A 22,753-nucleotide genomic window follows, 5' to 3' on the forward strand; every position below is an offset into this window, starting at 1 on the left:
GCTTTCCTTATCTAGCTCAAGCCAGGCAAAAGAATTATGTTAATGCAGTGCTTCAATTTAATGCATATACACTGAAATTGGAGCCCCTGACCAACCCCGCTCTTTACAAATGGCTCCCATTTCAGTGTGCGTTCAGTGCTGAAGTGCAGCTCTCGCCTAATGTAGAGGCACAGGTCAGTCCTGCTGTCACCACAGTACGACATGTATCTTTGGAGCAAATCTGGGGCCCTGGACCTCTGTAATGAGACACCATTAGCTGCTCTGGCCTCATAACCCAAAGGCCTTAACTGTCTTAGAACTTGCACATGAGAGAGCTGCTGGACTCATGGGAGTTTTATCTCATCGTCTAAAAAAGAGATATACCCCCACAGGTTAAATAAGTATTCTCTGTCAGCCTACAGTATAATTGACTGATTAAAGTTTCTCGGTTTCAGGTCGTGCAGTCTCTTTCAAAATTGTGGAAGCAGGCAGTTCATGTGGAATGTGCTAATATACACTGTCAAACCAAGATGAGACCGAGAAAGTCTATTCTTTGTATCTAGAAATTAATGGCCGCTTGGAAAAAGCACATGTAATCTCTGGTGAAACTTTTCTGGAGCGTTTAACACCTTGAACTGACTCTAAAAAAGCTGTAGCATAAGGTATAGGACAGGCAAGGGGTATCCACCGTAGATCCGGTACGGCCAGATCCATGCCAAATTTTCAACACATCCTCTGGCTATATAAATCTTTTCCGTTTGATTTACGAACTATAAATATAGTTTATGTGAACTTCTTGAAAATATTTTACTGATGAAGCCCTCCTTGGCCCGAAGTTTGTTCATCGTGACTTTCATTTTTTTCAGATTTTTCACTTTTTTTTAGCTCTTTCAATAAATTACCTCATGTTTTCTTGAAATAGTAGGTCTACTCTTGAACTCTTTTATATGCACTTTGTACAATTACTGCCCTTTGTAATTAAAAAAGGCAAGTGCAGCATGTTGAAAGGGTAGTCGACATGTCTACTGGGCTTGTGTTAGCCACTGATACTGTGGCAGTCTGAGAAGATCCCTGGTTCCCCGAGTACCTTAAGCACCCCATGTAAGCTTTTTATTCTGAAATGATGTAACATACTGTGAGGTTTTCTTTACCTAAATTGAGCTTAAAAAAACAGAAGAAAGTTTTCTAACTTTTCTAAAGCTGCTGTACTTAGGTTCTAGGGGTAGCCTTTGTAGGACGCATTGACCCTCACCCATCGTGGTGACATGCTTCATCATTGGGTCTTGCTCCATGCTGGCTGCGCGGTGCAATACCCAGCGGGTCTCTAAAAAAGGGGGCCTGTTTGATGGAGATCTTTTCTTGCACGTGTCCTGGTAGCTCAGGAGGACAAGCGGAAATAGTGAAAAGTAGGGAATGGTGAATTTAAAATTGCCTTCAGATGACCTTCACAAATTTCTTTTATTTTGATGGGGCTATATGTGGGAAGATTAAAAACTGGTTTGGACCAATTGAACACAAGTTAATAATTGGTTCAAAAACATGTTTCTCGCCTATCTGCACAGGTGGGTCATTGGCATTCCTTCAAGCCCTGTGTATGGAATCCTACTTTACTCTTTTTTTTAGATATTTATCTGTTTGTTATAGCTACATCAACTTATTTATCCTGTGTATGTTTAGGAATCATTAAGTGTGTCCCTAACTCAGGGAATTCACGAGCTCTGGAATAACCAAATTATAGATGGTAAAGCCCCCACGGGATGCAGGGGCATGGCACCATTTTAGTTCACTGACTAAGTGTTATAGGTGTGCTTCCAGTCGTGCCTGTCCCAAATTGTCCGCTCCCCTGTCAGCTCTCCAACCGAAATTTAAAGCAGACTAGCAAACCCGGGCTCAAGACTTCACATTAATAGGGTGTTCGCTTCGGGGTACAGCCAGGACCACATCTGTCACAGCAGGCAAACAGAAGTGACGGGCAACTTGGATGTAGGTAACTCAAGCTCTTTCGGCAGTAAGCTCAACAACAGCTCTGCAGAGGAGTTAGGAAAGGGACCTGGATAACAGAAGCCCACCAGTGCTTAATTTGTTATAGAAAGAGGGCTGGTGCCCAAAGCACTGCTCAGAAGACTGCGACTGTTGCAGTTGAATAGGGGTGCACTGAATACTAACTAAATCTACTAGTCTTAAATCCACCTCATGCCTCTGTAATCCCCTCTGACACTCCCTCTCTCTTTACCTTACTCCTACAGGTTCCTGATTTCTCCCTTTGTGACAGTTTATCCGTCTTCATCTTCTTCCATCTTTCTGTTTTATGATTTTTTCCCTCTCTTGCTCTAGGTAAATGTCTGATGTCGGAAAAAAGTGCTGGTCCCCAAAAATGAGTGACAGTGGCTCCCACCAGCTCAAGTTAAGGACTGGGGCAGGCGCTGTTTCGTTCAGTCTCTTAAAAGTGTGATAATGATAACTTTCCAAATATAATTCACAATTTTAGTGTAACATGTTTCAAAGCCCTTCAGCTTTGTGCTGATAGGGTGGTATAGGCATAGCCTGCTCTCGCTTATTAATTTGATCGGGACCAACCCTACTCTCAGAGCCGGCTTTAGGGTGGTGCGACCGGTGCCGCCGCACTGGACACTTACCTTGAGAGGGGACACAGCGTGGGGGGCGGTGGGTGGCGCTATGTTTAGCAATACTGTATGATTCAAAAGCACCTCCTGCAGAGTTCCTTGTGTGTCCAGGAATAACATTGTGAAGACAACTCTGTGAATAATGATGTTCTTGCTACAGAGAGTGATCAGAGTTTTGTCTAATGGCAGTTTTGACTCGCCATAAAGTAGCGCAGAGGATTAATATGCCTGCTGCAAAGAACAGATCCATATTTTCTCCAGTATTGGATCTTTGATAGATTCACAAGCTTGAATCATTCCCCACAGTCAAAGTTGGAGTCTCACCGTAAATTAATAAAGCAGTATGTATCACTATCATAGGCTATAATGGCAAAAAAAGTCATTTTAATCGCCTATGTACTTTTTAACCCTTTCCATGCTCATGACGAGCTCAGCTCGTCATGATGCACGGTTGAGCTGTGCTGATGACGAGCTGAGCTCCTCATGAACAATGGACTTGACGATGAGTCAGCATAGGAGGGGAAAACACCTAGCAGCCAAGGTGTTAAAAAAGAACCAAACTTGAATTATAACCAACTAGCAGCCCGTCCCGACGTTGTCCGGGAGCAATTAGGCTTCAGGGCCCCCGCCCACCCCGACCTTGTCCGTGGGTCCCCAGGAGCCTTCCTCCATATATTGCAGTATTATACCTCTATGTTTACTTTGTACGCTTTTGTAACCTGCACATGTAACTTTTTCCTCCTGTAATGCACCGTTTGGCTCACTTTTTTAATGCTCCGCTTGCTTCCTCTTGCTACCTGCACACGTCACTTTTTCCTCCTATACCTCTTATGTTTACTTTCTACGCTTTTGTAACCTGAACACGTAACTTTTTCCTCCTGTAATGCACCGTTTGGCTCACTTTTTTAATTTTTAATGCTCCGTTTGCTTCCTCTTTCTACATGCACACGTCACTTTTTCCTCCTATACCTCTATGTTTACTTTCTACGCTTTTGTAACCTGCACATGTAATTTTTCCTCCTGTAATGCACCACTTGGCTCACTTTTGTAATGCTCCGTTTGCTTCCTCTTGCTCACGATGTACACTTTTGTAACCTGCACACGTAACTTTTTCCTCCCGTAATGCACCGTTTGGCTCACTTTTGTAATGCTCCGTTTGCTTCCTCTTGCTCACGATTTTCATTTTTGCTTCATTTTTCCGCCGCTCACCGCTCCTAAATAAATAAATAAATAACCTACCTCATCCTCCGCTCACCGCTCCTCCCCACCTGCCAGCCGCTCCTCCCCGCCTGTCCGCCGCTCCTCACCGCCTGTCTGCCGCTCCTCACTGCCTCTCCGCCGCTCCTCACCGCTCCTCCCTGTGCCATGTCTGCCGGTCCTCCTCGCCCTCCTGGACGCCGCTCCTCACGTTGGGCACACATGTCGCGGCCGGCGCTTCTTCCAAGGGACTACTTTTTTTCGGTAAATTTTTTAAATAACGTATATTTATTACGTTTATATAGCCTATGTCCATCTGCACACCCTGACGATTACAATGATGTATCGGGTGTGTGGATTGGCGCTGTGGTTCCAGAGTTTACCCGCCTCAAAGGTTCAAAGTTCTTCCTTTATAATAGTAGTATAGATGAGCTAACATCACCCTCTCGAACACTCCCAACAGAGGTTGAGTCCCTCAGATTTTCTATCACACATCTTGTGAAGGAGTCTCCCTGAGCTCTGCTCAGTTTATCTTCTCTAAGAGCCTGAGATTTACCCTACAACAACCATGTTTGATAGTTCTGAGACGGGCCTCTTCAGATCCTGTAAAACCTGTGGAAAGAAGAGACTACATGTGGATGATCTACATAAAGTCTAACTTTACTGTTTCTACACTCAACACCAGGTAAAGGAGTGCAAAATATGTCGCACTTTTTCCTCTAGAACCTTAAAAGACAGAGAGAGGAGACTCCTTCAGTGGCTACAGAAGGCTAACAGTCAGAGATCGACCCCATTTGAAGAAAACAGTGACATGTCTGCGAAAACCCACAAAAGCTCAAGATCCTCTGACCCGGAGCTATCTGAGGAGGGCAGGAAGGCCTTAAAAACTTACCATAAAGACCCTCTGAGAAAGGAGAAAAGAAAAGACATCTCCACAGAGGCATCCTCCTCTCAACCCAACTCCATCTGTGAAAACAGGGGGACGTCAGTCGGCATTCTTCCTGTACTGAACCATCGACGTTGAGGCATAAAACTCCTCTCAAAGTCCTGTCGATAGCAACATCACAGTGGACACAAGGATCAAAGACGGTGGTCACCACCGTTTCGTCCATGTGACCATTGTCGTAGAAGACAATGACGACTAAGGCCATCAACGCGCCCATCTCACCAACAAGAATCCTGTCATCTACTAAGGCTACGTTAACCATTAACGACAACACCATTGACAGCTACACCATCGGCGACGATAAGGATTTCTCCCAGCCAAGCTAAAATTCACCTTTATGATGACATGGATGGGACCTTCGACGATCATAAAAATTACAACGGTGATGAAAACAGCTTTAATATCGGAGTTAACATCTCCTAGCAAGGTCTCACCTCTTCCACCAAGTCACCTTTTAGACCTGGAGGAGTTGGATGATGATGTGCCTTTTAGGGCAGCACACTGCCCATCAGAACTCCAGGTCAAATACCAGGATGAAGACAACGAAAAAGAGGAAGAGCAATATTACCACAAGTATTATGCTCCCCCAAGAGGCATTATGAGCATTATCAGTATCATGCTCATTCACAACTCAGGTATGATGAGGTACAGATGCCCATGTTGGTCGTCCAAGATCTGCAGGTAATGCTGCAAGGTAACATAAAGAGGTTCCTTGAAGCCCAGCGAGAACGGCCAGTAGTACCACCTCAGCCTACCTGTCCGGCTACTCCCAGGCAATTTCCTCCACCTATGACGCCCAGAATGAAACACACGTCTAACATAGTGGTGCCACCAAGGGATGACAGCAATCATCCCAGTGCTTTACGTGACTCCTTACCCTATTCCCAATTCTTACGCATCAGGCGTAACTGTTACACCTAGGAAGATTATTTCCAAGGAACCTCCGTCCTATCCAACAAATTAAAAGCCTGTGGCTATCCCAAACGCTTGGTTCGTAATGCCCAAAAGCATGCGTGGTATTGCCCCAGAGAAATCTTGCTATCACCAAAGCCTAAAAATAACACCAACAGAATAACCTGCGTTACAACGTTCTCAATGGCGTCTAACCCTATCCGCAAATCTATTCTCAAACATTGTCTCACACTTAACGCAGGTACCCTGAACATGGAACGGCCCTTGTTCGCCTTTCGCAAAAATCGCAACTTAAAGGACCACTTGGTACAAGCAGCACTACCCAATGTAACACCTCCTCTAACACTGGATGCACCCTGGGGCCTCACACCATTGGTAGGACATTCGAAATGTGGCAATCACAATATGTGTGATTTTACTATGGAAGGGAAAACCTTCACTTTTGAGAATGTTGTCATCAAGTCAAGTACTTTTTCCAACTGTAACACCTGTAACGTCATTTATTTGATACAATAGCCTTGCCAGAAGAACTATATCGGACAGACTACACAAAAGATTAAGATTCGTATCGGACAACACCGCAGCAGGATTCGCTGCAACACCCCCAATGCGCCACTGGTCGAACATTTCAACCTTGCAGGTCACAAGGACGATGATATCAAATGGACTGTGCTCAAGACTGTGAAACTACCAGCCAGAGGGACTGACCTAGCACAGCTTTTGAATAAAGAGGAACTAAAACTCATCATCCGTTTGGACACTATCAGAAATGGTCTAAACAGAAACGAAGACTGGACAACCTTTATTTAATCTCTGCGACTAAACTTCCCCTTTTGCCACAGTAACAACCAAGTTTTCATTAATGGACTACTTACTTTCCAGTTTATTTTCTAATTGTAATATTCTAAATGCCAGTATTCTTTCTACCATATATTCGTAATTCAATTTTTTCATGAATATAAATGTAAATTACATGCTTTTGAAATGTTCGATGTTACCAATCCACTCTTAACCGGGTCACATACATTGCACTTCCTTACTCACCCAACATGGATGGCAGTATTCCCCCCACCAAAAACAGGAGCATGCCTTCCCTAGCGCCACATCAAGCGTAGATCACGTGACCTTCACAGTCCTATTTGTATCCATTCACTCGCGGCTCTTCCACACCAGCGATTCTGCTCCTGATGGCTCATAGGAACTACCGGTAAGACAGCGCTTGCATTTCCCCCAGGGACCATTCCATTGATTGCCCTGCACGCATCTGATGCCCTTTACACATTTAGCCAATTCTTGTGATCGGCAAGTAGCCGCCTTTCTTGTGATCAGCAAGTACCCACCGCACTCAAACCCACAGACGCCTTCCTGGTTCCAATTTACCCCTGGCGCCGTAATTCACTTTTGGTTGGCCATCTCTCAACATCGGAATGGGTTCTAATCATCTCCAATACAATTAGGTAAGCTCCTACCCTTATTGCTTTTAATAACTGTCCGTTTCCATACCCAATCCTACAGCACTAACCTCATCCCCTAACCTTCCAGCTTGTACAATGTACTTCCATAACCCCTGGATCCTTCCTTTCCCGTGCTCGCCATTCAGGTGAGTCGCTACTCCTAAACATGTATGCTCACCTAGCTAACGTAATGCTCCAGTCCCTTGTCGCTTGTCTGCGGCTCACATGCGTCTAGAGCATTTCGCACACCGCTATTGTTCACTTCTTCATACTCAACTATCTCCTGGATTGTTCCAGTTCTTCGCAGTTAGCCCGTGGTTCTTATAATACCAAGAACCCTCTGCGCGCTCCCACCACGGCTTGCTAGCTACCGGCTCACTATCTCGTACCTTGCATTGGTTCTCACCGCTTCACTACCACAATCTGAGACCGTCACAAACATAATTTGCCTGAAATTATTAATCAAGTTCCCCATAACTGGAATTCCTGGTATATAGCGGGATCACTCTGCCCTCCGTGTTAACAAGCGTCTGTCAGGCTGTGTGTGCGCTCACAAATTCTGTCTTTTCACTCACTCGAGCCCGTTGGTTCACTTTAATTCGCATACACCTCTTTGTAAATAGATCAATGTTGCCATCGTCGCTTTTTGTATTTTTACCTTTTTCACAGTGTGGTCAAACTTCTGGAAGTCTTGTGTCATTTCATTCTTGCTCCTTGAAAGATTTTAACGTTGTGTTTCCTGCCTCCCTCTCCGTTTCATTTCTCTTTACAGGCAGCGTATTTTCAGGCTTGGTAAAACACTCTTGTCCTGATGATGATCTATGTATCTAGTTATAGATTGAAACGTTGTCGACTCTTTAAACAGCATGCACGTTAAACTCATTTGATAAAGCAAGTGCATTACTGTTTACTTCGAAAAGCTTGCCCCCACTATTTGCATTGGCGAAAAGCTCTTTTGTTTTGCCTGAAAAAATGTGTGTTTATTTTTTATTGTCTTTATGTTTTGTTCTTGAAGGATACAGGAATTTGTCCCACTCAATTACGTTCTGATTTATCGCAAACAATCGCTTTTGAAATTATTAAATCCAAATGTCCGACTCGACATCTTAACTCAATATAGTACTGATTCAGGTCTATATTCATTGCTCTTTGACTTATAATTGTTTGAAGGACCTATTGTTTTTCGTAACCAAGGGATGACCCAACAACTTCAGAAGATGAAAGGGAAGAAGGTAAGATTTCTGAACTGCAACCCCAACAAGATGAGGGGGACGACTACCTTGTCCGCACTCAATCGCCTCCATCACTACGTCCTTCATATTATCCCCCAGAGGACATCAGGGGCTTTCATAACTTAATTGACTGGGCTGCAAGAAGATTTCACCTCTCAATCTCCTTAAAAAAGTCACAATGTTAAATCTATGACTTCAAAGATGAAGTAAGAAAGTCAGTTAGTGACATCCCATCTTTGACTATATCTGGGAGAAGGGAATTAAGATAATGAGAAACACGGCTGCAGTGGCGGCAGTGCCACCTCGAATGGACAAAAAGTACAGGGCTACAGAAGATTCCCCGGCTTGCCTCACAGGTCATCCCAAACCGGATTTTAAGATTTCACAAGGGGTGCAATGTCAAAAATCCTTCCGCTCCCATCTCTTTGCTATCAGACCATAGGGAAGAGGTTCTCTCCTCATGTCTGCCATCACCATTCGAGCGACAAATTCTCTAGCAATCCTGGATCATAATGAACAACAGATTTGGCCTGAAGTCAGCAGCCTCGTCGACCTAGTGCCTGATGACAGGGTGGACGCAAGAAAGATTCTCCAGGAGGGTGAGCTCACTTCCTCTGAAATTACAGATTGTGCAATGGACATAGCTTTCACAGGCTTTCACCAATTAGCTGGAGCAGCAGTCTTGAGATGCCAAGGATGGCTTAAAGCCACATCCTTTAGACTGGTAGTGCAATCAAAGATTTTAGATACAGCCTACGATGGAGAAACCCTGTTTGGGAAGCGTATAGACAATGAGCTATTAGCTATAAAAACGGACACAGATACTGCTAGGTCCCTAGGCACCGTTCAGTGTACAAAGTTGCTCCTTTGGGGGGCTTGACTTGTCTACCAAATCAAGCATACCATTAACCGCCTGCTACGGCCTATAGCAAACAAGGCCCTCGTCGGAAGCAACCACACCAGGGTCAAGTTGCAGGTCATAAACAGCAATAGACCAGGTGGTGGCTGCATCCACTCCTTCTCATCTTGTGGGTGCGAACATTACCAACTACATCCCTAAATAGAGAGAGATAACATCGTACCAGTGTGTATTAGATCTGGTCAACTATGGACATACCCCAGAGTTTGTACAGAAACTACCAAACAACCTATTAAGGGGAACGCATCCCCCTGGTCTTCACTTATTGAGAAAAGAAGTTCTCATAATGCTGGACAAGGGTGCAATAGAAAAGGTCCCTTGTTCCTAGAAAGGCATGGGATTCCACCCCCGTTTTTCCTTATAAGAAAGAAAACAGGAATGTAGACCTATCCTAGACCGCCGGAAGCTAAACAATTCCCGCGCAAACAATCCTTCCTCATGATTACACTCTCCGACATCCGGCACCTGCTGAACAGCAGAGATTACATAACCTCTCTGGACCTACAAGATGCGCATTTCCACACATCCACAAATAACTCCACCTCACCGTAGCTTGTACCCATTACCAGTTCAGAGACCTCCCATTCGGCCTTAAGTCAGCTTCTTGCATATTCATTCACCACATGTCTCGCCTTGGTAGCAGTCACTCTTAGAAAGCAATTTCATCAGGTATTCCCCTACCTAGACGACTGGCTGCTCTAAGACTCAACACCACAGCAAGCATCCAAAGCATGCCTCTCGTTGTTTCACAGAGTAGCCAACACTGTGAATTATTCAAAACCCTCAACTATCCTAAGTCAAACAATGATGTTTCTAGGAGTCAACATGGATACAAAACAAAGCTTTCCCCTCGCAAGACAGACAGCGGAGGTTAACAAACTTAGCTCTAAGATTTCCAAAAGAAAGCCTGTTTCAGTGCGGCTGTACAAATCATTACTGGGCATGATCTCTTCCGCAATGAACCTGGTCCCGCTTGCACGGCTGAAAATGAGGCCATTGCAAGAGGAGCTGCAAACACAATGGACCCAATCGAAGGGTCATTGAAAGACTTGATAACACCTAAAAAGGTGGTAATGTTAACTTATCCAGTATTAGGGGTGTCTTTCATGGATTCACATGCCTGAATCATTCCCCGTCGTCGAGACGGGAGCCTCCGGTAAATAAAAAAGTAATGTCTTATAGACATACATAGAGAAAATAGGCCTAAGGGCCTCCCCTTAGTAGCCTTTCTTAGTCCTTATGTAAAAAGGACCAAACTCTCCTAGTCAGCCAATCAGCTCCGACCTCCCTCTAGAACCTTCTTGGGAGGAGCCTCAGTCCCTCAGATTTTCTACCGCACGTTGTGCTAGGGAGTCTCCTCTGAGCTCTGCTCAGATTCTGTGTATTTTTCACTTAATTTGGCTTTTCTACTATGGATTATCTTCACATACATTCTTTATCTCAATTAAAGAAGGTATAACAAGGGAAAGAACGGAAGAATTCTGTTTGGAGCCTGCACTTCTTGTTCCAAGAGGTAGCTCTGCTCTGTTCCTCACACTCACAGACCAAAGGTATGTTGCACTTTTTCAAGTGATTTTTGAAGGGTCGTGAAGAGAGGCTGTTAATATGGTTAACGCCAGAAAGGAGTTTACTATTTGCACTTCTTGTTCCAAGAGGTAGCTCTGCTCTGTTCCTCACACTCACGGACCAAAAGGTATGTTGCACTTTTTCAAGTGATTTTTGAGGGGTCGTGAAGAGAGGCTGTTAATATGGTTAAGGCCAGAAAGGAGGCTATTATTTTCTCCAGTTACTGGGATGAGGTGTTACCCTCAAAGTCTAGGAGACCTTGATAAAGAATTTCCTCAGACTCGTTCCTCAGGGTACCATCCTGAGAAGGCCCTAAAAAAGACCGCTCATGGTCTTCCGGGCGCAGTCCTTCAACAATCTCCCCACTCTGTGAAAAAGGAGAGTAAAGGACTTGCCTTTGGAGAAATGTCAGATAACAATGACGAAGTATGAGCCGTCTAAATCGCCTCCTCTGATCATGGGATCATTCAGAAGGGCGTCTCCTACCCGAAGTACAGCCTAAGGAGCCATCGCTGTCAAAAACATCATCATTGCTACCACAGCCTCTGCGTCTATATGGCTCATCTACAATGCTTGTCTAAGCGTCGACGATGAGAGTGTCGACGGCGACGACAGCGTCGACAATGACGTCGACGACGAGACCGTCGACGACGAGCCGTCGACGAGCCGTCGACGAGGCCGTCGACGACGAGGCCGTCGACGGCGGTACTATCGACGACGAGGCCGTCGACGACAAGACCGTCGACGACGAGGCCGTCGATGACGAGGCCGTCGACGAGGCCGTCGACGAGGCCGTCGACGACGAGGCCGTCGACGGGGAGGCCGTCGACGACGAGGCCGTCGACGACAACCTCTAGGAATATCGATTACAAGGATGGCCTCATCTACGAAGGCGCATCTTCGTGGGCGCGTCGCGGCCTGTCTACAGCGTAGACAAGGGCCTAGTCCACGAGGGCCTAATCTATGAAGCCCTAGTGTTCGATGGCCTAGTTTACAATGGCCTACTCTACGATGGCCTACTCTATAGTCTACGATGGCCTAGTCTAATGGCCTGCTCTACGAAGGGCCTAGTCTACGAAGCCCTAGTGTTCGATGGCCTAGTTTACAATGGCCTACTCTACGATGGCCTACTCTATAGTCTACGATGGCCTAGTCTAATGGCCTGCTCTACGAAGGCCTAGTGAGCGATGGCCTAGTCGTCTACGAAGACCTAGTGCTCGGTGGCCTCGTCTACGACGACCTAGTCTAAGATGGCCTAGTCTCTGACGGCCTCATCTACAAAGGCTAGTCTACAGAGTCGACTGCTCGCCTACGACGACCTGTCTATGGTATCGACGATAGCCTCATCTACGTAGGCTCATCTTCGAGGACTCATCTACGGCGGCATAGTCATGGACGACATCGTCTATGACAACCTATATAGTCGACCTGGGCCTTCTCTAAGATGGCCTAGTCTAAGACGGCCTCATCTACGCGGGCCTAGCCTACGAGGGCCTCGTCTACGATGGCCTAGCCTACGAGGGACTCGTCTACGGTAGCCTCGTCTAGGATGGTCTTGTCTATGATGACCGCATTCACGACGGCCTCAGCTACGAAGGCTAGTCTTCGACGGCGTCGTCGCCCTTATCTACGACGGAGCATATAGGCAGTCGTCTACGACGGCCTCATCTATGACTGCTCGTCTACGACGACATAGTCTCTGACGGAGATCTCGTCGACGGACTCGCAACGAAGGGGAAATCCGCCAATTCTGTACTCACTTCTAAAGGGGGTATGGTCATCTATGACTGCTCTTCTGCGATGACATGGTCTATGACGGCAACCTCGTTGACGAATTCATCGACGAAGGAAATCCACCAATTCTGGAATCTCTTCTAAGGTGGTATGGAGAACTACTCAACGTTTTCAGACCTCGATGACCTCTCAAGAGCAGGCCTGCTTCTTGTACGTCTCCAGAGACACCGTCAAGAAGGCTGTGAGGTCAATACTGGTTATAAATTACCTATAGTCGGAAAAGGTACGGGTCAGGTAGTACCCCTCCTCTGTATCACTAGTGATCCCTCACGCCGGCGTGTTTAACAGGAATCTATGCCGGGGTCCGTAGTGACACGGGCGGCCTAGACAAACTCCGGGGATCCTTCGGCCCCGAGGTCACCTCCTCCTGATGCGGAGGATTTAAGAGGGGACAACCTTAGGAACAGGTTTTCCTCAGTGACCGTTCTAGCGCTCTTGGTACGCTAGCATGGACAATTGTGGCCTCACTGACCCCATACCAGTCGGAATTGCCAGGCTCATCCGAAGTGGAAGTAAAATGGAATCCGCTACATGGTGAAGCATCAGCGTTAAACGATAGACTGCGCGAAGAACATCGCTATGACAGGGTTCCGCCAGTTGGCTGAAACAGCAGTCTCGCGGATCCAAGGAGGGCCCTTTCCGTCCTGAGGTGCAAACGACGGTGGTGGTCAGGCCATATGAGGGCCAGTCACTATTGGCACGATTAGTTAACGAGGCAGACAATGCGAGAACTTTGAACACTCTTCAGTATATGAACCAGTCCTTTAGTACATAGGGAGGAAGAAGAAGGTCTTCCCACAAAGGACATTATCAATTCCAATCTTCCTGCTCTTCAGGCCAGAGTAGACCGCAAGGCCTTCAGTCGCCAACAATAGCAAATCAAGCACCCCTCTTCTGAGAATTCGTCTTCTCAGGGAACGGACAGCGGAGATATCAAAAGGTACAGCTGCTTCTACGTCTGGGTTATACTGTAGAAAGGAGCTATAGCGAGAATTCCTCCTCCTCAAAGGAGCTATAGCGAGAGTACCTCCTCCTCATAAGGGAAAAGGGTTGTTTGTTCACGCTTCCCTTTTTTATATCCAGAAAAAGATAAGAGGTGGAGACCAACCTTGGGCTTCAGAGCCTTCAACACACTCCTACAAGAGACAGTTGTTTCGCATGGCAATCCATGAGGTCCTGCAAACAGGACGTTTAACTCCATATCCCACTTCACAGAAATCGCTAAAAATACTTACGATTTGCAGTAGTGGCCGGACATTGCAGTTTCGCGTTCTGCCTTTCGGGCTAAAGTCTGCGCCTCACATACTCACGAAATACCGTTCCCTGGGGGCGTCATTACTAGGACACCAGGTCCTTCGGTTTCTGAAGGACTGCCTGGTCAAGGCTTCATCCTTGCAAAACGGTCCAGGTCTCCCAACGCCTGCTTTCAGTTTTCTATGCTTGGATCTCATCCTCAATCAGGAAAAATCGGTCCTGGAACCTTCTCACTACATCAGTTTCCTAGGTACTTCAGTTTCCTAGGTATACCCTGGACACACGGTCACCACAAGCATTCCCATCGGTGAGTGATCGTGTATCCCCCTCGCTCTCAACTACGAACGAGACCTCTACAAGAGGCGCTATCGAAGAGGTGGTTACATTCCACAGGGTCATCTTGCCACATAAAAGATACTCCGCACATGGCCGGAATCCTACAATGGGGAATACCCTCTCAAACACTGTCTCAACGCTGGTCACTCCTACTTCCGGCGGTTCCTCACGTTGTCACATAAGGTGGACGGTGGTCTCCTATGGAGAAGACACTACATATCAATCGGACTAACCTGCTGGCGGCCTTCCTGGCCCTTCAGGCTTCCCTACCAAGAATATGACGAACAATGGGCTCACCAATGCGTTCAGCAGGCAGAAACCATTGTAACAAAGAGCTGGACCAACACATCATTGACCACATCTTCTCCGGATGAAGCACGCCGCACATGGATCTAATTGCGACGTGAATGTACACCGAATGCCCACACTTCGGAAATTGGCTGGGGAATGCATCTCCAACCGCATGGCGCACTGTTTTTGCGTGGGCATTCCACCATTCCCGATGCTCCCATTGTCCTCAAGACAAGAATGGTGGAGCCTTGTATTCTGGATTTACTAGCCCCCATTTGGGCCGAGGCGACATTGGTTCACAGAACCCCGCCGCCTATCCCTGGAGCCGCCGATCCACCGGCGGCAGTATCTATCTCTGCTTACTATGGACGATAAGGCAGTTCAACATCAGGGTATGAAGTCTCTCAGGTTGGTCGCCTGGCCCCTGAGTTCAGAGTTCCACAATCGGAATGATCCACATGACTGTAGACATTCTTACCAAAGCAAGTGCGGATAGCACATAAACATATTCCCGGAAAGGGAAGCGCTTTGTGTCTGGCGCGTAGCCGCGGAAATATGCTTTTCCCCACATCACTGGTGCAAATATTGCCTTATCGATTACATCTACCACAGTCGGACCTAACCCACTCCTCCATTACAGTACCCTTAACAGCGTCATCTCGTTATATAAGAATTCCAACGAGCCCATCGCTCTGGTCAAGCGGGTTGATTAAGCAAGTTCTAAAACGATTATATAGATCTTTCCCGACAGTAAGGGGGTTGCCACCTCCTGGCATCTCAAAGTGGTTCTTAACATGCTCATGAAACATCCGTTTGAACCAGTACACGGAACTTACCCGAAGTATGTCTCGGGAAAAATCCACACTAAGGGTCAGAGAGCTACTGACGGTTTTCTATCCAGAAGAGTGAGCGAGCTTCAAGCTCTGTCCATTCAGGAACCATACATGCACTTCAGGAATGATGGCGTGGTGCTGAGTCCGAACCCAAAAATTCGTTCCAAAAAGTGCCTTCAGACTTTCATCTCAATGAGCCAGTAATCCTTCAAACTTTCTTTGCGAACCTTTCCACCGCAGCAGAATGGGCTCTACATTCTTTACATCTCAAAGATGGCTCAGGTTCTACCTAGATAACTCTAAGACTTCAGACACTCTTCACAACTGTTCGTGACATACAGCAGGCCAAGAATGGGCCTGTCCCTCACGAAACTAAGCATCTCAAGATGGATCTCATCAGCGATTGCATTCTACCACGACCAGGCCGGACGGCCTTTAACTGATCAGGTCACTGCACATTCCATCAGGGCGTGGTCCACGTCAGCAACACTCTTCGCGTCACTGCACATTCCACCAGGGCAATGTCCACGTCAGCAGCTCTCTTCGCGGAGGTGCCAATATTGGACATTTGCAGAGCGGCGACCAGAAAGTCACCGCACACTTTCTCCAGACAGTACTGCCTGGATTTCGAACTTCAGAAAGACGCGGCAGCGGGTCCAGCGGGGCTTCGCCATCTCTTTCAGTGAGGTGAGCCTTCCTACATCCCGCCGTCCAGGTATGCACATTCCTTGCTCTTGTGATACTATATGTGATAATATATGCATTGTCTAACATGACTGCAGAGCGGATTTACATCGCAAATGTGCATATCTGATTGCTAACTATTCTGATTCAGGCATGTGAATCCATGAAAGACACCCCTAATACTGGATAAGAAATGCGTTACTTACCTGTAACAGCAGTTATCCAGTATTGGTGTCTTTCATGGATTCACATGCAACCCTCCCGCCTCCCCGGGAAGGACTCACATCCCTCTCTAACAACATTACGCCTACCTAGCTGGGTGCGTACGAAAATCTGAGGGACTGAGGCTCCTCCCAGGAAGGTTCTAGAGGGAGGTCGGAGCTGATTGGCTGACTAGGAGAGTTTGGTCCTTTTTACATAAGGACTAAGAAAGGCTACTAAGGGGAGGCCCTTAGGCCTATTTTCTCTATGTATGTCTATAAGACATTACTTTTTTATTTACCGGAGGCTCCCGTCTCGACGACGGGGAATGATTCAGGCATGTGAATCCATGAAAGACACCAATACTGGATAACTGCTGTTACAGGTAAGTAACGCATTTCTTTGTGTTCTTAAATATTTCATCTTACAAAATGTCCCACGTTTTTGACTTCAGTACCTGACTTCGTTATCACCACAGATGCCTCTCTAGAGGGCTGAGGCGGCCACTTACATGACCTGCAAATCCAAGGAAAGTGGTCGGCACTTGAGAAAATTACAGCATATCAACTGCTTGGAACTGAAAGCAATATCTTCCACTCTGCAAGCTTTTCTTCCACGAATAGCAGGAGCTTTGGTGTTGGTACGTAAGGACAATATGACCAGCATGTATTATACCAAAAAGCAAGGGGGTACAAGGTTGCTATGCTTTCTCAGGAAGCCCATGAGCTATGGAGCTGGCTCACAACACACAAGATATTTCTGAAGGCCGAGCGTGTGTCGGGAGTAAACAACACCTTAGCGGACTCTCTCAGCAGAGCCAAAGACAGTTGCCATGAGTGGGAACTAGATCAATCGGAGCTGGACAAAAAATTCTCGCTGTGGCGCATACCAGCATTGGATCTCTTTAGGGCAGACAAGAACACCAATTGCCAGTTCTAAGCTAGTCGGTACCCGCTCCCAGGGTTGTGGGGGAATGCCCTTTCGATGAGATGGTCCGGCATTGATGCATATGCTTTTCCTCTTTCCCTCTCATACTGAGGATTCTCAACAAAATTATTATGGATCACTTTTGTCTTATTCTAATAGCTCCCAAATGGCCCAGTCATCATTGGTTTACGGTGCTTCTTCTACTGTTGGAGTCCAATCCAATTCGCCCACTGACAACTCAAACGCTGTTAACGAGGAACAACAGCAAGATCCTATTTTAGGAATCGGCATCTCTCCAATTGCATGCATGGCTCCTGAATTCTACAAGTTCCAAAACTTAGATATCCCTCGGGACCCTAGAGAGATTCTATCCAAAGCAAGATCTGAAGCTACAATCAAGAAGTACAAGCTAAAATTGAAGCGATTCTGTTCATGGTGTCAACAATCTAACCTGCATCCACTGGAAGTGTCACAAGAGCTTATTCTGCCTTCCTTCTTGCTGCTAGCTAGATCAGGATTGGTACATGCTGCAATTTCAAGGTACAGATGTTCTGTACATTCTCTCTCTCTCTCTGTTCCACAAGGATAGTCAAACAATTCATAAAGGGGTTGTTCAAAGCTTTTCCCCCAGTACGAGCTCCTACCTCAGAATGGCATCTCAATGTGGTTCTCTCTCAACTTATGAAACCTCCATTCAAACCTATTCAAAAAGCAGACCTGAAATTTCTCACGTGGAAGGTTGCTTTACTGTTGGCTCTGACTTGATTAGAAGAGTAAACGAGATTCAGGCATTCACAACGCAGGAACTGATTGCGTTTCTTGATGATTATGTGCTCTCAGAACAAACCTAAAACTCATCCCCAAGGTTCCATTGCAATTTCATCTCAATGAACCTATCATACTTCATACCTTTTTCAAAAATCAGGCATTTCCGGCTGAAAGGTCTCTCCACACCTTGGACAAGTGATGTCTTGAATTCTATCTGCATCGTACTAAACAACTCTGGAAAACTGATCAGCCATTGGTCTCTTATAGAAATTCTCGCCAGGGTACTGCAGTCACGAAAGCAATCACAAAATGTATTTCTGCTACCATTCAGTTTGCCACACCAAGACTTGCAAACTACTCACAAAGAATCTTCTGTTAGTGGACACTAGAACTCTGCTGTTCTTCAAGCTAGGACCCATGATAAGACTGCTCCCGGTAGGAAGAATCCTGCTGCATCTTTGTCCCTGTGCTTTTCCAAAGATCTGCAACTCCGTGGCCAGGCATCCTCCGAGACACCAAAGACTCAGCCTGCATCCAAGCCTGAAGGACTCTCCTTTCAAGTGTAGCACTTTTCTGCATCTGCGGGGGCCTCAATGTCTACAACCAGTTTGCTGATCCTGTTGTCCCACGCACATTGCCTGGCTCTGCAACACAGGTGGTGGTTTGTTGGTTCTCTAGAGGCCTGACCAGTCTTCCTTGCAAGTTGGGAGACTGTAATCCCTCTCTAGCCAATGTGGATCGCCTTCCAGTCCATTGTATCTGGTTGTCGTTACCAAGGCTTGTTGGTTCTCTTCACCATAGATCTTCAAGCTTCAAGTAGCCACTGCCCCAAGCACTACACAGCTCCAAGCAAGTCGTCCTGCCTGCATCATGGACCTTCATCTCCTGTGGGCTTCCTTGCGACCTCCAGTGCCTGCAGCCAGAGGGTTCTCGAGGAGGCTTCACAATTCCTGCTGGCTCTCCATCGTGCTGAGGGCTGGTCCTGACTTACCCTTGCTGGGTGAGTCCCCCAGACCTCGCTGGTCTGCAAACAAGCATCTTCTCCCATCAACCGGTGTTTGCGTTGGTTTAGTCTTGCTGGTGGTCCTGCCGGCCCCTAACCTTCCTGCACTCTTCAACCGGCATGGGACAGCAAGTGAAAGGCTCCTGCAATGTCACCTGGTCTCCATAGCTGCTGTTTCTTGTACTTCAACTAGGGTTAGTAATGTGCTCCTGTGCCTCCTGGTCACCTCTGAGGAGTTTGGACTCCGTCCCCTCTGCTTTCAGGTCCTTCTTGTCTGAATTATTTGTCCCGGTTCCACCGGCCTGGTCCATGAGGCGTTGCAGCTTTTGTACTTTCATGATGCTACATTGGCGTCTACAGAGGTTTCTGACACCACTTCACTCCTACGCACGGACGCCTGGTGCAGGTGTCCGTATCTTCAGGCTATCCTCAGGTGGGGTAACTCTCCAGCCTTCCTTGAATCAAGTGGTTCCATTGACATCCTTTTGGGAACGGCCCAGGAACTCTAATTTTCCAACCTGTATTGTCCTATGGACATCTGACTCTGTACCCGGGCGCCTTGGAGTCTCTGGCTACTCACCTTGGGTGGTTTCTTGCTTCCCCTGGAGTCCTCCAACCTTGGGTACTAGTCCCGTTTTGGTACTCACCTCGCATACCACTTTTTTAGTATATGGTTTAGTCCCCCAGTTGGGCCCTACGTGTTTTCCTATGCTATTTACCTCTTTGCTAAGCATTCTTTGTGTGTAATTGAGATTTCTGAGTAGGAGATACACCAAGTTAGTGGCTAGTGTGTAGTAATAAATATAAATCATTTTTCTACTCAAGTGTTGTGTTTTTTTCTTATGTGAAAAGCTTAGTGACAGACTATAGTGGTATATGTGACTGCTTTACACCCTCCTGGATAAGCCTTAGCTGCTTTCTACAGCTACCTCTTGAGGGTTTTGGTTTTCAGGGACCCAAACACTAGGGGTTGCCTGGAGTCAGTGCACAGTGCCTTACAATAGATGGACACTACATACTGAGCCAGCCTCCTACAAATACCACATATATCGAGTAGCAAATATACTGCTCTTGACTGCAAAGTGTCTTAATGGCAAACTGGAAGAGTATAATCGTACTAGCAGCACGTTCCGACGTTGTCCGGGTATGAATTGCTGCCGGCCAGTAGTATATTGTTTTGTAGGATTTCGTTTTGATAGCATTTCTTCTCTGTGACAGACCTGTGAAACGCTCCGATTAACAGAGCACTGCTGATGCACTTAAGAGTGCGCATTGAGTAGTGTGTGAACTCGAGTTTCCCTACTTTATTTTTCCTTGCAATATTATATAGCGCAAACTCGACAACATGGCATGAGCACAATTTACATTACAGAAGAACACATTTATTTGTGGTAGGCACGGGGAGACAAAGCGATTTGCCTGGAATCACAGAATGTTGAGATGATGCCGAGATTCGAACGTAGCTCCCTAGCTCTAAAGTTCGCAATTCTAGAACTTGTGGTGGGAGGTGTGTCTAAAAGTGTATGCCGGTGCTGGCCATCAATGAGAGAGACCTGTGCATTTTTCAAATCGGTAGTGAAAAAATATGAGTATGTTGCTGGAGATGTGGGCCGCCGTGTCATCAATGTACTTACCGGGGGAGGGTAAACACCCATTATTCCGCAACTTTCTTTCCGCATACCATCACTCCGCATACTTTCATTACGAAAGTACCATGACTCCGCAATGCCATTATAACGCATGGCATTACATTTTACATGCTTTTACCACGCATACATTTACAACGAAATTCGTTGTAAATGCATGAATGGTAAAAGCATGTTTTTTTTCATGTTTGGATAAGGTAAGTATCGGTATAGGGGTATATGTTTTGGGGTACTGAGGTATATGTTTTGGGGTGTTTGGGTATTTTAAGGGTTCAGATATAGTTTTGGGTTATGGGGTACAGGGGTAGTTTTAGGGTTTAGGGATAGGTATGGGTTTTGGGGTACAAGGGTATTTTTAGGGTTCAGGGCTAGGTTTGGGTTTTGGGGTACAAGGGTATTTTTAGGGTTCAGGGCTAGGTTTGGGTTTTGGGGTACAGGGGTATTTTAGGGTTCAGGGGTAGGTTTGGGTTTTGGGGTACAAGGTTATTTTTATGGTTCAGGGCTAGGTTTGGGTTTTGGGGAACAGGGGTATTTTTAGGGTTCAGGGGTAGGTTTGGGTTTTGGGGTACAGGGTTGTTTTAAGGGTTCAGGGCTAGGTTTGGGTTTTGGGGTACGGGGGTATTTTAGGGTTCAGGGGTAGGTTTGGGTTTTGGGGTACAGGGGTATTTTTAGGGTTCAGAGGTGGGTTTGGGTTTTGGGATACAGGGGTATTTTTAGGGTTCAAGGGTAGGTTTGGGTTTTGAGGTACAGGGGTATTTATAGGGTTCAGGGCTAGGTTTGGGTTTTGGGGTACAGGGGTATTTTTAGGGTTTAGGGATAGGTTTGGGGTACAGGGTATATTTATAGGGATAAGATGGGTTAGTGTTTAAGGGTGTTGGGGTATTTTAAGTAGTAAGAGTGGGTTATGATTATGGGGTGCAGCTGTATTTAAAGGGAGCAGGGTGAACACCCGGAGCTGGAATGTACCGAACCTGGGAAGAAAAAACAATTAAATATTGGGCACAACGCTGGTTTTTTTTCCCTGTAATCCCACGCCCGCACATGCCCACGCCCCCAGCACACACCCACAGCACACGATATGAGACATGGCATGAAGGGCGGAACGTACCACACGCCCCCAGCGTATGTCATGCCCCCAGCACACGCCAACAGCACAACGCAGACATGCCCACAAGGGACTACTTTGCTGGCACGGTTCTTTTACCTTTTAAATGTATATGGTGGGCGTCTGCATAGCCTATGTCCTTCTGCTGCAACTGCCCTTTCCAACGCTGTATTGGGTGTTGTGATTGGTGCTGTGGTTCCTGACATTACCCGCCTCAAAGGTTTGGGCTCTCTTTATTATATTAGTATAGATCTATCTCTAGAAAGTGTATCAACTTCGATTACTAGAGTTACTAAAATGAGTAACATTCTCTATGTTACACTCACAGTGAATAAATAGTTACTGATCTCTGATTCTTCCACCCAACTCCAACAGGACCTGATTGTACTTTCGGATGGCAAACCAGAACCATATCCTGACGACAGACCCTGTTCCTGTCCACTCCCTCTACCATTTCCTGAAACGCCCGTAGCGATGGCTCCTGTCCAGGATTCACAGAAAGCAAGTATGCTCCACTTACAGTTTGTTAAAAAATACATTGAAAATGAGCACCCCCAGTTTGCAAATTCAGAAGTAGTCTGGTACTCAAGTGGATCAAAATGCATAAATCCTGTTTAAGAGTTCATAGTCAATGGAAAATACTCCAGCTTATAAAGGAGATGATGAATCTGGATTAAAAATGTCCACCCAATTTCTTCTTCTGTTAAGGTAAAGGAGAGTCAGGTGGTGGATTCACCTCTGAAGTTGGTATTTTTCTCCCGAAATTAGAGGATTTCCCATTGCAACTGAACTCTAAAACCGGCCCTCAGGATTTAAAAGGAGTGTCACATATAAGGCCTAGGCCATTTTCTCTCCCTCTCTTGACACAACCCCTACAGAATATCCATTCTTATCTCCCATACGCTTTCAAGTAAATTTGCATAATTTGAACAGAAAAAAAATATTAAAGAATAGAGTGGCAAGGACTGCAGTAACAGAGTACAATGATGTTGCGTGCAGTAGTGTAGTGGACAGCGGCGTAGAGTACAGTGGTGCTGAGTAAAGTTGCATTGAGTTCAGTGGCGAAGAGTGCAGTCTTGCAG

General features: G+C 46.3%; 1 protein-coding gene across 1 annotated transcript in view; it reads left to right on the forward strand.

Moving 5' to 3' along the window:
* The window catches only part of ENTHD1 (ENTH domain containing 1), a 1,212,238-nt gene that overhangs the window by 601,836 nt on the left and 587,649 nt on the right, over nucleotides 1-22,753 (forward strand). The window contains exon 4 of the mRNA XM_086936470.1: nucleotides 22,047-22,176. Coding sequence (XP_086792596.1) covers nucleotides 22,047-22,176 — 130 coding nt within the window. The remainder of the gene's footprint in view (nucleotides 1-22,046; nucleotides 22,177-22,753) is intronic.

Source organism: Lissotriton vulgaris, chromosome 1_1 (genome assembly GCF_964263255.1).
Source record: "Lissotriton vulgaris chromosome 1_1, aLisVul1.2, whole genome shotgun sequence".
NCBI classification, from domain to species: Eukaryota; Metazoa; Chordata; class Amphibia; order Caudata; family Salamandridae; genus Lissotriton; species Lissotriton vulgaris.